This window comes from Drosophila sechellia, chromosome 3L (genome assembly GCF_004382195.2).
Source record: "Drosophila sechellia strain sech25 chromosome 3L, ASM438219v1, whole genome shotgun sequence".
Classification (NCBI taxonomy): domain Eukaryota; kingdom Metazoa; phylum Arthropoda; class Insecta; order Diptera; family Drosophilidae; genus Drosophila; species Drosophila sechellia.
Window position 1 is genome coordinate 16,695,587 of NC_045951.1, and position 16,801 is coordinate 16,712,387.

Genomic DNA, 16,801 nt, shown 5'->3' on the forward strand with positions numbered 1-16,801 from the left:
CGTCATAAATTTCCATCTGCTGTATATATGCATTAGATATATAGATATAGAATAGAACTGGGTAGCTATTGTTGTGGCTGCTATGGCGTATACGCATGCAACTATTAATCATATTGAATGGCGCGCCCCCGACTGGTCCGGCTAATCAATCTTGCCAGGAGCAATCTCTCCGCGCTCATCTCATCCAAGGCGGAAGAAAAATGGCCGTTAAAGTCATTAACGGCTCGCTGGTCACCTGCCGCCAAAAACATGGGGAAAAGTGTAGGAAAAGCCGGAGGTGGAGGTGGTTAAACTAAGCCGCCGCTTGCCGTTTGGCTATTTTGTTTATGAACCTGGCGAAAATCTATCTGCACACCGAACCGCTCTTCTCCCGCTTGGCGATTTTCCCCACCGCTTTTCCCAGCTGCCCAATGAGGCGGCAGGCAAAAGCCAAAGGGGATTAGTTGTAATCAATAACTTGGCCAGAAGGTGGAGGAGGGAAGACTACTGGTCTTGGGCTTCTGTTTTGTTTGCCTGTCGAAAGTTTCGCCGCACAGCTTATGGCCGGGCTTATACACTTGCAGCCAAGTTATTATTATAATTTCCTTTGCCAATGGCGGATTAATTGAAAAGTTTTCCATAAAGAACTCGCGCTTGGTTAAATCGCTCGCCGCCTTTTGTTTCACCTTTTCGAGTAAAGTATGTAATTCCAATATGTATTTAAGTATATATATATAGATTTGCGTGCCACATAGTATCTTCACTATTTGATCGTTATGGATTTTGACAGTTTCGCCGGGCACGATGAAAATTACTTAAAAGCATTTCGTTACCCAGCGCTGATTTGATTGATGGCCGTTTATGGCTGCTTTCCTCTCACTCGTCATTATATTCGCATTATCAAGTGCTATAGCTATAGATATACATATATCTATATATATGTATATATATATATAAAGGGGGATGGGCAATGGAGCATTGCAAATGGCAGTTGACGGCTTGCGGCGCGGAGCTGACAAAAAGTTGCTCCAATTTATGTCAATTATCGGAAGCTTTACCTGCGGAGTTGAGTTTCATTTGGGTGGGGGCATTGGGTTTTCAGATGGGTTGTGGAAAATCGAGGAAATCGAGAAAATCGAAAATCCCCTCGAGAGCAGGCTGCGTAATTTGCTGGGGAAAACAAATAATGGCATTTTTAGCTGTTACCCGATACAGCTACTTGTTTTTTTGTTTTTCATTCGATAATGTTTAAGGAAGGCTGGCATCCTTTTTTTTTCCCCCAGCTAAGGGATATTGAATTGAAGTTTGAGTTATTGAGTTTAAATGTTGGTTGGGCATTGAATTTCTCAACTGTTCCTCGGGCTAATATGCTTTTAAAGTTAACTATAAATAACTGTGGGATTTGCATAGATTTTAATACAATACCATTTAATATTTTCCCTACATTTCATCATTTTCACCTAGCTGCAACCATTTAATGCTTAAACTCTACTCCACATGTGTTATCCTCTTGAAAAAATCCGCCACCATTCGATAGCACATCGTTAATGAAAATCCGTGTTTGGGGATTTCTTTTTTTTTTTTTTTGCACTTCGACAGGATCGAGAGAGTCGCTCATTAAAATCGGCGGCGGGAAGGCAGAAAAGCGTCTAGCAAATCGATTTTCGTTTAGTATCGTAATCAACAACACGGGATTTTGGTGCTCGTGCTAAAAATTTGTTTTTTGCGCTATAACAAGTCTGGCAAAGCTACCGTTTCGGCCTTTTGCCCAACATGGCTGAATGGAGAACTTAAAGAGCACTCGAACGGCACTCAGCCGCAAACACACACACACACACTTGCAGCGGCACACTCGATGTGCATACGTGTGTGTGTTTAAGTGGAGCTCTGTTTTAGGGGGCGGAGTGAAGTGGAGTCCTGAGCTTTGCAGTACTTGTCAAGATTGAATTTGGTTCGAATTTTTAGAGGTTTTTCCCGTTCAGTCGCTGGCTTCGTATTTCTTTTTTTTTTTGGCGTTTTTATTGATCAAACAAAACATAGCAAGTGGCAGCCAGTGAAGGTGTCACTGCTTACGGCAAGAAAAAAAAAAAGAAGAGAAATATATATATACAAATCTACATTGTATTTGGCTGGGGAAACACGCGCAGTGCGAATAGATTGCATGATTTGCTCCACTGCCTGTCATTCTGATTTTTTATGATTATTATTTTGCTTTGATTTCGCTTAGCATTTTGTCATGTGACTGGCTTTCCCCCATTGAAATAGTTATGGATATATATACCGAGGAAAGCAATTCTCTTCACTTACCGGACCAAACTGTTCGAAGTAACTTTTGACATCCTCCAGTGTGGTGGGCGCCGAGAGGCCGCCCACAAAGATTTTCTTCGTTCTCGTCACCATCTGCAACAAATCGGGAAAGAATACGAAAAACGGGTTAATATATATATGGCAGGCGAGTAATGAGCGGAAAGGTTAAGTTGGGCGGTATTTAAATATGCATTTTATTCGGGACTTTACGCGGCTTTCTACAAAAGTTATGAGCCCCCCGCCTCCTCTGATGGCCGGTTGCTCGGGGACTTGAGACTTCGACCTTCGACCCTCGCCCTCGTCCTGCTTCCTCTCAAGTTCCTGTAACTTATGGCCACCAACTTTCGCCATGAGTCGTTCGGCCATTTTGTGCATTTTATGTACTACATGCATGGCCCTTATTCTCTTTCTCTCGCCTGCAAGTGTGTGAGTGCGCCTGTGTCTATGTGTGTGTGCAGCTGGCATTTTTAAGCTGACAGTTTCAAGTGCCAACTTTACGCAGTTAGCGCTGCAGAAGCAGCAGCCGTCGAGCAGCCAGCTCCGAAAATGATGGCGAGACAAGGACGAGCAGGCAGCCTCAGGCTTGCATATGTAGCTGCACTCGCAGAAATGACTTTCAGCGTCAAGGATACAGCTCGCAAGTCAAGAAAACAATTCTCTAGGAAGATGCATAATTTAAGAAACAGTTTTCATCTGTATTTTAAGACTTTAATTACCTAATTTGATCGATTAAATATTAGTTGTCTTTATTCCTTTTCTAAATAGGTGTACCTTCTCTTATATATAATTTACATATTCGCTGTAAAAGCGAAGGAAACTTATCTCACATCACGAATTTCCGCGCAGTGCATTCGTGCATGTGTGCGTTAGCTGCTGGCTGTCATGGTGTGCGCGTGTGCGTGTGTGTGTGTAGTGCAACGCCAGCCTTTTTAGCCAGCAGGCAAGCGTAAACTGTTAACGTTAAGTGACGGCAGTTAAGGCACAGTGGGCCCATCGCAGAGCCCCACCAATTTTAATTTGTATAATTTTTAAAAAATTACCCACAAGCTAAGTAAACCCCAGAGACCTCGGCTAAGTTCAGAGGCTGTCACGGTTGGCTGCGAAAATCCAAGGGGGCGTTGTTCTCGACAGGAGGATAAGCGGAGGAGCAGGAGGCGCCAGAGAAGCACGAGGAGCAGTAGGAGCAGGAGGTGCGGGGCCCACGGTTCGAGGGACCCTCGAATAAACCGGATGAAGCTGATGACGCTGATTGCACTGACGCTTGCAAGCTGCAATTTATGAGCACGGCACAGACAACGGGGATGAAACCACCCCCAACCCCTAAAGCGCCCCGTTGTAAAAGGGGGTCTGGATGGCGATGTGGGATATGTCCGTTAAGGAAGCTAACGATATGTAACAGCGGTGCTGATGTTTCTGCAGTGCCAGCAGTAAAATTCATACAATGTCGTAAAATTAAAACACTTGTGCTGTCGCACTCACTCGCGCACATAGATACATAGGAGATAGTGGCATGGTGGTAGGGTGTTAGAGGGAGAGCGATGGTGCGAGGGGAGGTTTAGATGTTACTACAAAGTTGGTCGTGCAGCTTTTGGCAAGGCAAATCGCTTTGGCCCAGAGTCCTGTCTTCTTGCTCAGCTCCTGGCTTCTGTTTTCGGTCTCCGTCTTCCTGTCGCTTTTAGTTTTTTCCTCCTGTTTTTCGTTTTTCCTTTTTCTTCCCTTTTTTTTTTGTTTGTTGTCTGTGCTGCACTTTAGCCAGGTTGAGTTAGCAGTGGGACTTGTGGTCGGAATGGGGTGGGGGTGGTTGGCTGCACTCCGCGGGCGTTCCCTCTAACAATTTGCAAGAGCAAAAAAGACCAGAAATCAAGTTGAGAGTGTGCTGCAAGAAAGTAACTGTAACAACATGACGTCCGAGACAACATTGAACCCGCCACCATCACCCCATTAGGCCCGAATCACCCCCCTCGATGCACCGCCCAGGCGGCGGCTCATCATCACCAGCCTCAAAATGGGCACAGAAATTGCAGCGTTGTTAAAAAGCGATTCAAGCTGCAGTGGCCAGCACTTTGAGTGTGGTCTGGTGCACTAACAGAAAATTAGTGTTGGATATCTTCAGTGATTTTAACACACTTTAAAGGCATTAACTTCTAAACTTGGAAATAAATGGAATTTTATGGAACTGCAACTAGTAGATGTTAAGTTAGTGCGTTTCTCCAATGATCTTAAATATATATCTCAGGACATCTAAAACTTTAAGAGGTTTCCGCATTTATATAATATTATTATAATTTTATATTTTTATAAAAGAGAATGAGAAAAGGAGAATCTATGATCTACAAAACTGCTTTTTGCTGTGCAGTTCCAGGCTGCCACTTAGCACAACGCACTTTGGGTGCACTAATCACTCCCCGAATGGAGCTACTTAAACTAATAAACTGGAGACGGGAGTTTGATTTCCCGGCCAATGTCGGCAATGTCATCATCAAATATAAATGAACCAGTTCGGGAACACGCCCAGTGCTGATAGCGCGGCATGAATCAAAAACAGAACACACCCAAAACCGAACCAAACGCGACCTCAAGACAAATACACACATGCGGCTGCGGGGGAAACACGGATATTCGGGCTACAAGGATACGCAGATACTCAGATACTCAGATACTCAGCTACTCGGATACAAATGGCACCACACACGCATACTAACGAAGTGACACGGCATTTTAACGGCCGCCGCAGCGGAGCACAGATTAGGAATGTCAATATTAGCCACAAGGACTGCGATGAGCCGCCGGATGTCCTGCGGGGATGGCGGTGGCCTGGGGTCGAGTGGGTGGGGCCGACAACTGGCACAATGTTTGGCCATGGCCATGTCTTTTTGGCCGTGTAATGCCGAAAATTTGACAAATGACGTCAGAAGTGGGCGTGATCAAGCGGTGGGCGTGCCAGCCAAATGGAGCACGGAGGGGGAAAAGGACACACGGAAGCGCAAGAGGGCGGAGCGGTTACAATGCAGTTGACAAGAAAGTCGCCCACTGGATGGATGTCTAATGTGGAACAGACGCGACAGGGACAACGAAACTGTTGTCTACTAAAAAGGAGTAAATTTAAAAAGAACACTTGTAATCTTAAGCTGGCTAGCGAAGAAATTACATACTATATTTACAAAAGCATTAATCAATTAGAAATTCAGCTTTGCTTCTTATAGTAAAGTTGACTCCGAGTCGATACCCCAGGCCACGGAAGAGGAAATCAGCAATTTAATAGCGGCAATGGGTAACCACAAGGCTCCAGGCGATGATGCCATCAATGCCATTGCTTTAAAGCTCCTCCCCCCTATTAGCAAGTCACTAATCACGACCATAATAAATAAGTGCTTGCAATTGGGGCACTTCCCTTCATCATGGAAACGCGCCGAAGTAGTTATGATCCTGAAGCCTGGTAAACACGAAGCCAATCCCGCCTCCTACCGCCCGATCAGCCTACTACCAGTACTCTCCAAGATACTCGAAAGAGTATTTTTGACCAGAGTATTGCCGGTGATTGAGGAGGCTGGTCTGATCCCTGATCACCAGTTTGGCTTTAGGCGCCGCCACGGGACACCAGAGCAAGGCCACCGAGTAGCGCAATATATCCTGGACGCCTTTGAGAATAAGAAATACTGCCTAGCAGTAATGCTGGACATTAAGCAAGCCTTTGATCGTGTTTGGCACCCCGGTCTCCTCCTAAAGCTCAAAAACGGCCTGCCCCAGCCATATTTCAAGTTCTTAAAATCGTTCCTGGAGGGCAGAAGATTCGCCGTCAGGTGTGGAGAAGCGCGCTCAGACGTCAAAGAAGCCCGTGCAGGAGTTCCCCAAGGAAGCGTTCTCGGTCCGCTCCTCTACAACGCGTATTCGGCTGACCTGCCGGTGATACCGAGCCAGTACATTATGGCAGCCACTTACGCCGATGATACTGCGTTCCTAACAACAGCAGATACCCCAGCAGAGGCCTCCCAGACTATGCAGGAGCAACTAGATCTACTGAACACGTGGCACACGAGATGGAATATATCGGTAAACAGCGACAAGTCAACCGCTACCACCTTCGCAACTAGACGCGGCACTTGCCCACCAGTCAGTTTCAACGGGTTCCCAATCCCAGAGGTAGCCAATCCAAATTATCTTGGCTTTACACTGGACAGGAGACTTACATGGAGACCACACCTGCTAAAGAAGCGGAAACAGGCGGAGAACCGAGTCCGTGAATTCTACTGGCTGATGGGCAGACAATCTAAGCTACCGACTTCCACTAAGCTCCTTATCTACAAAGCGATCATAAGGCCAATCTGGACGTATGGCATTCAACTGTGGGGCACTGCATCGAAAAGTAACATCAACATTATCCAGACATTCGAAAACAAAACGCTCCGCACAGTCACAAACGCTCACCCTTTCCACGATAATGCCACTATACACGAGGTCCTCAGCTTCCCCTGGGTGAAGGATGAGATTAAGAAAAGCAGCAGGCAGTACATGCAGAGGCTTCAAGACCACCCAAACAACCTGGCACAAGACCTGCTGGACACCAGTCAACGCACCAGGAGGCTGCACCGATCACACCCTTTGGACCTCTCTGGGATTAGACACGCAAATTAAATTAAATTATATACATACATTATTATATACATCATACATACAATATCGACAGTTATTGTATAGTTTCGCAACAATTTATGTAATCAATTAATTCTCTACCGTTAAGTTTAGTCATCAAATTTAATGATTGTCCGCGAAGGACAGTTTTAAATTAATATATCCAAAAAAAAAAAAAAAAAAAAAAAAAATCAATTCAACACCTATTTTATTACTTAATAAAAAGATTTACGCCTTTCTTCTAGCTCTGTGGATTTAATGAGGCGTAGCATATAAATAGGAAAATACAATAAAATCGACACTTTATCACGACCTTTCATCGATACGCAGGACGGTTGACAAGTCGCATGCATATTTCATTCTGACAGAGATGCTTTATCGATAGCCTCCGACTTATCCGGAATGTGCTCATCTTACTCGAGATTCCCGTGATGGGAGGAGGGGGGATGAAAAGCGACGCCGACATGGCCATCATCTCCATCATCTGAGGCGGGCTGAGAAGCCGATGTCTGTTATGTTAGTGGGAAAGGCCAAATCAATTTAACACTTTCAACTAAATTATTCATTTTGCATAATAATTTTCAAATCTGTCAAAAATGTACACACACACACACAGATACACAGGATTTTCGAGGCGTCTGCACTTTCACACGCTCCGCTCAGGAGGGGGAGTGGCGCTTTCGGGGCGTTTGCGGAACGCTTCCCAAAAAGCACTCAAATAATTCCCGGGCGTAAGCTAAACCAGCGCAAAGTTGCCGAGAGCTCACAACAATGGCAAACGAAAATTGGGGTATGGGGGTTTTCTCTGCCAGGCAATGAAATCGAGGGGTTGTTCTTGCGGGCAGCTGCGGGGGATGGCGGGGGAAACAGGATAGGGGTTTGGGAAAATGGAAAACCCTTTAACCGTGCGTAGGCTCCGTCGCCGTCGCCGTCCGCCAAGCGTCGCAAATTCTGTTAAGCGAAAATTTCATCAACGGCGCAGAATTTTCATTCGCCATTCAGACTTTTGCCCCACCTGCCTTGCTCCACTCCTCTCCCATCCCTTCCTTCACCATCGCCATCGTTCGTTGTCAAAATGAAAGGAAAATGTCTCATAAATCCTTTTAATATTAAATGAGCTCGTTCTACGCGACAGGCTCGGCCCAACCCGCGAAAAGCGTAAGGGAAAATGGTGGAAATTCGGGCAACGCACACACTTAAAATTATGTGGCTAATGGGAGCAACTTGCCTGGAAATTGCGCGCGGAACTGCGGAGATATCTCGAATCGGCGACACATGTTCAGCGGGAAAAGCATGGAAATGCGGGGAAAAGCGGCGGAAAAACCAAGGGACCGGGGCACTCTGCCAATTGTCATTAAATGTAATTTTTAAACCTGTTAGCGCATGTGTGCCATAAAATGTGAGGTTAAAAAGGGTTTTTCTTTCGGGCCTCCCTAGGATGTCCTTTTTTTCTGTGCGCTGCCATTTGGTTTTATTGTGAAATTAGTCGGCAAAAGCGGGTTTATTAAAGTTTACCCCGAAATTCTTGATGCGTTGCCTGAATTTTGAGCCCGGGCGGGCGAAGGGTTAAGGGGTGTTTTTCAACGACAACAATTTGTAACATTTGCCGCACTTCCCGCAAGAATTTTACCCGCCGGGGGTTTGGATGGACGAACAGAAAAAAAAACGACATAGCTGGAAAACGGGATTGGTTGTAACCCACTCGAAAAAAGAGCTCCCAACATCATTCAAAGTGACAAATTATCCATGCAAATTTTATACAAAATAAAAGGGGGGAGGCCCACAAAACGCCCGCCGCCGTGGGAAAAAGTGTTGCATACTTATGAGTGTTGGCAAAGAGCTCCGGCATGAAATGTGAGCATTGATAGAAAGTTTGACAAATGCCAAAGGATGCCATTTCAGGATAAGAGCCATGACGGCGATGGAGCGAAATATATGTAGGCTGCTTATTCAAGCATTATCTTTGTTCATTTCCTTTTACACTTTGCAAAATGAAATGAATGATTCTGCGGCTTATTCCGTTGGAGTTTTTATTTAGATAGAACCTTTTATTTGGTGGGAAATTTCAAGAGCTACTTATCACAGATGATAAATGGTAATTGCATGCTGAACTTTGCTGTGATATTATACAATATAAGCTACACGAATATTACTAAAGAATATTTCATAGTTTTGAAATTTCAATTTTCTCATTAAAGTATTTTATTGAATTGATCCCAAAAATCTATATTCTTGCAGTGCACGCTTGTAGTTATGTATAATTCAATATGCTCCATCAATGCCGATTTTTGGGTTCTCGGCTTTTTGTTTTTGTCTGGCTTTCAATTAAAATGACCATAATCACACAGTCACAGACACAGACAGGACTCACCCACACCCTCAACCACGTACAAACACACTCTCGCACACACATACGCATAGACACACACACATATGACCCTTATCCCAGTGCGTTGAGCCCAAACAAAATTTGTGCAATTCCCGTTACTAATACTTTTTGGTCAATTTCCTTCGAATTTGCTTGGCCAGTCAATCCGGCTGGACAAAAAGCGTTAGTTGGTTCGTTCGTCTTCCTTGTTGATTTATTGCCCTGACAGAAGGAAGTCCCATCCTCCGGTCGGTCCTTAATTTCGTTGATATTTATGCGGCAAATGTCCCTGCGAACGTAGCCAATAAACACGTTCCTGCTGTCACTGACAAGGGATAATGGGCCTGGTTCATAGAGAAATCAGCATTTGAATATGCCCCAGGGACGAGGATTGAGAGTCCGAGAGTGAGGAGCGCTTTTCAAAGCGAATGCAAATTCCGAGCAAAGTCCTGCTTTTTTGTCCGCCTTTAACTTGTAAATCAAATGAAATATATGGCCGGCACATAAATACATTTTCGTAGATTGATGTCGAAGAGTTAAGTTCCACAACCGAACTGAAACGATCCGAGCTGAGCTGAGCTGAGTTGGCATTTTAATGAGCTCCATAATGCGAGGAGGCAACAAAACTAAAATGGCGCATCGCTCACAAATTGGCGGCGAGTGGGTGGCAAAAAGGATGGCAAAGGCCAGAGCAAGCGAGTCAGTCCTGGCAAGTCACCTTATTTATGCATAACAATAATGAATATTATACAACAAGCCCGAAATGTAATTCTGTGTAATTAATTATTAATTTATGCGCATACATTTAACTCACACGCATTGTCGTCGACAGCAGGAGCAAAGGCAATGGCAGGACCAGGCAGGACATGTGTGCGTCTCCGTCTCAATCCCTTCACATTCTCCTCTCTCTCTGCAAATGTTCGAGTGTGTGAGTGTGTTTGGCATTCTGGCACAATGGCGGCTGGCGGATACGGAAACTGTTTTGCTGCCGTTGATGCCGATGCCAAAGAGAAGCCCCGGCCATTGTAGTTGGCGATGCCAGGCTTACCCATTAATTGGTGCTATTTATGGCTTGATTGGTTTTAAACTTATTCAAGATTGCATTCAAATGTACCCTGCATGGCAATATTCGCCATTTACTTTATGCAAATATTTATAGTATTGTCTTGGTACTGCCTTGATTATTCGAAAATTTTAGAGATATTTGATTAAATTTATAAGTTTTTTATCATGCTAATCATTTGAAGTTTACTGAAATTTTAATAATCTATAATTTTCCATCTTTTATCATAATTTATTCCAAACTTTAATTATGTTAAGTAGTTTTACACAGGGCATATCCTGTTCGAGCTTGCCACCTGCATATCTTTTAATGCCGCTGTTGCTGCTGCTGCACTAACGACTAACGACCAACAAAGTCGTTCCTGATGCTGGTCGCATGTTGCTGCCCCTGTCGTTCTAATGTTAAGTTGAATTGTCATTAAAATTGTCGTCCATAATTTCGACATTAAATACACACACATTCGGGCACACACACACAACCAGCTAAACCTGCTGTCGAGCGCGCTATATATATACGTATGTATGTGTGTGGCATAGATGTAAATTGTGCGGCTGGCCCCTCGACGTATGCAACACTTTTGGCTTGGCGAGCAGAGCATAAATGCTTGCCTCTGCTTAAGCAGATGTGTGAGTGAGAGTGCGCCTGCTGTGTGTGTGTTTGAGTGTGTGTGTGCGGAGCGTGGTTAAAAAGTGCCAACGCAGCATGTTTTCAACATTGTTTAAATTTATATGGTAGACAAGCGAGCACACACACTTCGGCACACTCGGCGGACGTGGATGGGACACCCAGGACAGCCCCAACTTGTGCTTAAAGTTTTAAATTTGCATAACACAGCAAGGGAGCAAGAAGTGTAGAGCATGGCGCATGGAGTCAAGGAGGGTCAGTCGAGGACATTCTACTACTGGCTCTCTTACGTAATTGCCGGGCTCATAAACTCCAGGACCAATCATCATTAGGCGACCGGTCATTACATAATTATCGCAATCACAACTTGCAGGTAATTGAAATTGTGTGTGGTGTCCATTCGGAGTCAATTTCGATAAAGTTTCCCTCAATTCCGATTCCGGTCCGTATACTGGCGGCTTCCATTTAACGCTAATCACTTGCAGTCACACACAGCGAACTCGAAACTCACTTTGAGCCAAATAATTTGTCTTTCTATTTCCGTTTAATGGCCGCAGGGCAGACGAGGGGTGTTGGGCAAAACCTTTCTTGCTTTCCGGCGTTATAGATTGTTTTTGGCCAAGGTCAAAAGCGGGACACTCGGGGCGGGCTAGGTGACGGTTTTGCTTAATTAGAACATTCATTAATCAAATCAAAACCATTTGCAACCCCGGGCTTAGGCCTAGTCCGGCCAGGGCAGGCCAGGAAAAACCAGGGCAGACAATGAGGAAAAGCGCTCGGCGAAAGCGAAAAAAGGAAGCTTTTGGCAAATGGCGAATGGCGGCCAGGCACGCACAGGGCCCAGAGAAACTGGCTAAAAGGAGGAGAGTGGCAAATAAATTCGGTCGCACAGAAAAACGACAAGCGGCATAACAAAGCGCACAGATTCGGCAAAAAGGACGCAAAATAACGGAGTCACAGGATGAGCCAACGTAATACAACAAAGGACGAGAAACGGAAAAATGCGACCATTAAAAACATTTGTATATCTATTTTTGGGGCGAAACAAGCTCAACCTCAAACTTCAGAGCGGCGGGCGGTCCGCGAATGCCACAAAATCCCGGAGCCCCGGAACTCCGGAACCCCCCAAAAAAAAAACCTTAAACTCTAACCGAAACCGAAAGATACAGAAACGGCGAAATGGAAGACCAACAATGGCCAGCACACACAAATACTTAAAACTACTTTAATTTATGGCACACGCATTTCTGCGTTTAGCTCAGCCCCTTTTCCGTTCATTTCCGTTACTATTCATGAGAGTGGGGTTTTTCCGACGGGGGTCGGAGGTCAAAGCAATCAGTCAGCAAACAACATGCCTTTGAGCCCTGCCTTTGGTCGCTCTTTCAAAGGATACGCTCTCTAATAAGTCGCCCAAAGAAATTCACCAATTCATAGGCATCTCGAGGCGAGTGTTGCGAGTTTTCCTCCATTTCCATCAAATTTATAAGTGCACATATGACCCAGCCAGTTATCAGCGTACGTGGCTGAGATTTGGCTGGGAAATTAATGAGAAATCATAAATCAGGAGATAATTGGAGAGCCCTGGCGGCCTTTTCTTTTCTCTTTTTCGGCGGCTCTGGCGGTTTACAAAGTCAGTCACTGGGCTTCCCTTCACTGCATTCAGTTGCAACCACTTCAGAGCCCAGATGCACTGAGAAAATTATGAATATTATTCAAGTTCAGGTATTAGACCTGATCCAACAAATGAAAAGGATATCCATTCCACATTATTCCAAAGACACATAGTTTGTTTTAATGAGAAAATTAAAAAAGACAGCTTGATCCTGTTTTTCAATGTTTTCTTTTTTCTCCGTGTACTCCCCTTTTCTGGCTTTTCTGTCAACTGCTGAGTGGGTAAATTATGCATAAGCGCACTACCAGCCACATTATGACGAGGCAGGCGGACGTCTGATGCAGAACGCAGCTGCCTGGATTATATATGAGTGGTTTGGGTATGGGGGCGAAAAGGTGAGCGGAAAGGGGTGAGTAGAGAAGGGGGGATGGATCAGGAAGGGGGGCTGGCAACTCACTTGTCAACGTGCTCATCACATTTCTTCCCAACCAAACGAAACGAAACCGCCCAAACCACCCAGTTTGCCGTTTATGCGCACCAAGGCAAACAAACAGCAAAATATTTGTATGCTAAGCCAAACACATGCGACGGCGAAGCCCCACAATGCCACGCCCCCGCTCCAGCTGCCAACAGACGCCCCCATTTCAGAGAGTCAGCCCAACGCGGCTCAAGTATTTTGCATTGCTAAGCAGAAATTATAAATCAGGGCAATTGTTGAACATTTGCAGCCCGCACAACTAAACGGGATGGCAGGCGAAGGCGAATGAGAACCGGAATGAAAATGGGAAATGGGAACGGTAAAGGGACACGCCGGGCGGGGAGGGGAAGGCGGAGCGGTAAGGGGGGTTGGGAAATGAGGGGTCCTGGGATTGCGGCACGCACGCCTCGCTGGTTTCCCGGTACATGGCCGCTTCTGCTGTTTCTGCTGCTGCTGTTGTTGACTAACTGACTGGTTAAGTGACTGACTGACTCTCGCTTTGCTGTCTGTCCTGCACTCGAATAAAAGTATCCATCTAAACATATACAAAAATGGGAGTAAAATACAATACACAACATGATAAAATACAAAATGTAGACAATAAATAAGTATTGTACACATAAATAGAGAAATCCTTTACATTGTGTAACGAATATTTCATTTATTTGTCCATAACTTAAAGCTAAAAAAGATGAAATAATTCTATTTCAGATTGGCAACTGTTATGTAATAGTTTCCGGCTATGAACATGATTTTAAGACATGCATATATTTCCTTAAAAATTCGTGTTGCTTGCAGTCAACAAACTGAAATGAAATTCAGAAGAAGCAGCTAGGAATGTTTTGGCGAGTGTTTTTTCGGGCCTCGCGTCTGATGAACGTGCACAGGCAGTCAAATATTTTGCAAGGACGAACGTGGAAAAATAAATAAAAAATTCCAACAAAAATGAATTTAACGAATATGAACGCAGACGCGGGACGAGACGAGACGTGAGGTGAGGTGGGCAGCGGAATGGTGGAGCCGGAGAACTGAAATCATAATTTAATTTAACGTATTTTTCGTTGCCAAAAGACAAGACGGGAATCACACACACAGATTCACACACACACACTTGAACAGGGAAGAGCGACAAAAACAACAGATGGCAGGATGGCGGAATGGGTAGAGATTGTGTTTTAGAGAGTCACAATCAGCGGCAGGAACAGAAGTCCTGCTGCCAGACGGGCTAAAAGCAGCGGAAATAACACGCTCCGCAGCTCCGTTTAAAAGTGTAAAAGCCGTCAAGAAAAAGCTGAAAAAAAATAAACTAGCAAGAGAAAAAAAATGTAGCAGGCAGCTGAGTTTTTCCAGTCGCCTCGGTCATGGTATGAGTCACCTTGGTAATAGAATCGCAGCGCGTTTTGCCTGGATTTTAATTTTAGTAATGGAAGACAATGGCAGACAGCGGAGATGTGGAGAGACAAATAAGCTTAGCCAGCAATGCAGCATCCCGACTAGAGCAAAGATGATAAGGCGGAGGGCAGAGCGGCAAGATTTCGCCAGATTTATTGCGCCACGTTGCAGTTTGAAGTTGTCGAGACAAATAAATCTATCCGCAGCGCAGAGGGCACATTTACACATGATTGTTATTATTTAATGCTGTTATTGTAGCTGCTGCTGCTGTTGCTGTCATGCGGTTTTTTAAACGATTTTTATTAGTGGAAAGGAAAAGCGGAAAACGGAAATAACAGCCACACGCCGTAAAGTAGACAACACATTCCGAACACACTGCTTTCTCCGGCCGCTACCCACTTTCCCCGATTTCTGCAGCACTTTCCGGGCACGACATGCAATAAATGCATTTAGCATGGTGTGCACGTAAATGACCGCCGACGATTTAAATTGTTACGCTGTGGCCGGCCGAGCGTTGTCTGCCATCAAAATGCATTACGTATACGCAATAAAAATTACGTATACGCCATCGAGTGTGTGCGTCGCACGGGGGAGTGACTGCATTTTATGCGTGCCGCGCATTATCATTTAACATTTCCGGTCCCGTTCAGTTCGGTGCGGTTCGGCACGGTTCACGGGCTCTTATTTGGGTGGCTGTAACAATTGTCTAAATAGTTTATTGTGTGTGCGAGTTTGGAATGATGGAAGGGGCCATCGATTGATTGGCAATTGAAATGCGCGCAGAGCGTATGGGCGGGAGTAAATCATGGTGAATTATGCAATTATAACGATCATCTGGGATTAAATAGGTAATTGATTTTTCAGTATGCCTTTTAAATCACTCCGTCCCTTTTTCATGCCCATCCATCCATTCCCATCTCAATTTCTAGTGGGCAGACATTTGGGTAAATATTTACCCTACTTTTGTTACCTTTTCGCATTTCATCATCGCTCGACTAAAAAATTGCAGTCGTTCAGCTCTGTCAACTAATCATACAGAAAGCATTTCGCCCGCAACCCAAAAAACCGTCAGTTGACCAAGCTGCACGGGCACAATAATTTTGTAAATTATTGCGCATACGCCGCGTGTGTTTGTCAACGCAATATAAAAACGTCAGACCGAAAACTTGTAAGCATATTTCCCTCTGGGGATCGCAGCGGTTCATCCCGAGCTTGGGCCAAAGCCCCAGCTCATTTCCAGCTCAAATAAGCGTAAGTAAATTTGTAAGACAAACAAACAGGGGGACAAGAAAAACGGAGACCTGCTGTTGACGACGCCACCAGCAGCAGCAGCAGCAGCAGGTGGAGCACTGGAGTGGGCCAGCTGCAGGTGGACAGGTGTACTGATGCCCGGCCAGCCCTCGAGGAGAGTCTGGCCTGTGTCGCTCATAAGGGCACCTCTCCACCTCGCACCAGCTACCCAGCTCTCGAGCTCCAAAGCCAAGTCAGTCCAAACAGCTCCGGGCGCCAGAGAAAGACAGAGAAAAATGAATAGCCGAGGAGCCGAGTCCGGGGCAATATTCATTCCGGTGGCAAACAAACACGCAGAAGCAACAATGGTCACAACAGCACAGCACACAGTGAAAAAAGGAAAAGTCCGGAATGGAAAACCGGGGACAGTTAAGTCTCATCTTTAATTAAATCTAATGAAAAGTTTAAGAGGTTGGACAAGCAGCAAAAGACAGATGTGAAACATATCTTCGGGTTTAGTTTCGGGATATCAATTGCAGTCTGTTTAAAGCTGGCATTAAGTTTTTAAAAAGAAGTTACAATAACAATATTACAAATTTTCAGTCTAATTCGTTTCAATTTCTCAATATCAAGCATATTCTGCACTAATTTAGCAGAGATCATAACTATCAACATTTAATAATCATATTAATAACATAATACATTTATTTTATTGTTGTTTATTCAAAAGTATTAATCAATAGATAGGTTTTGTCATATACGATTTTGAAAGGCCCTTCCTTCAATTTAACTTTTAAAAGTTGAATCTTCATGAAGTAATGCAATCCTAACGAGTGGGATTTTCCGAGAAGTCCTCGGTTTTTTGCTCACTGCAGTAGACAACAACAATAAGCTCACTAACGCCTCGGACGCTGCCATTTGTGGCACGCCCCGCCCACCGCCGCCCACTAACCCAGCGCCCCCTCAAGTTAGTTGATGAACTTCGTGTTCAAGTTGTAGCACAAGAGTTGACGCCTCGCAGCCAAAAACTGCGACTGCTGCTGTTGATGGCCTCGCATCTGGATGGGCGGATGCTGAGAGGAGGAAAAGAGCGGGGAAAAGCCGCCGCCAGCTGTAACA

At 44.9% G+C, this 16,801-nt stretch overlaps 1 protein-coding gene across 12 annotated transcripts in view; it reads right to left on the bottom strand.

Annotated features, from left to right (window-relative positions):
• Positions 1 to 16,801, bottom strand: part of LOC6606055 (RNA-binding protein Musashi homolog Rbp6) — a 170,861-nt gene that overhangs the window by 57,853 nt on the left and 96,207 nt on the right. For all 12 annotated transcript variants that reach the window (XM_032717520.1, XM_032717519.1, XM_032717523.1 and 9 more), the window contains one exon: positions 2,287 to 2,379. In XM_032717520.1, the coding sequence (XP_032573411.1) occupies positions 2,287 to 2,379 (93 nt within the window). The remainder of the gene's footprint in view (positions 1 to 2,286; positions 2,380 to 16,801) is intronic.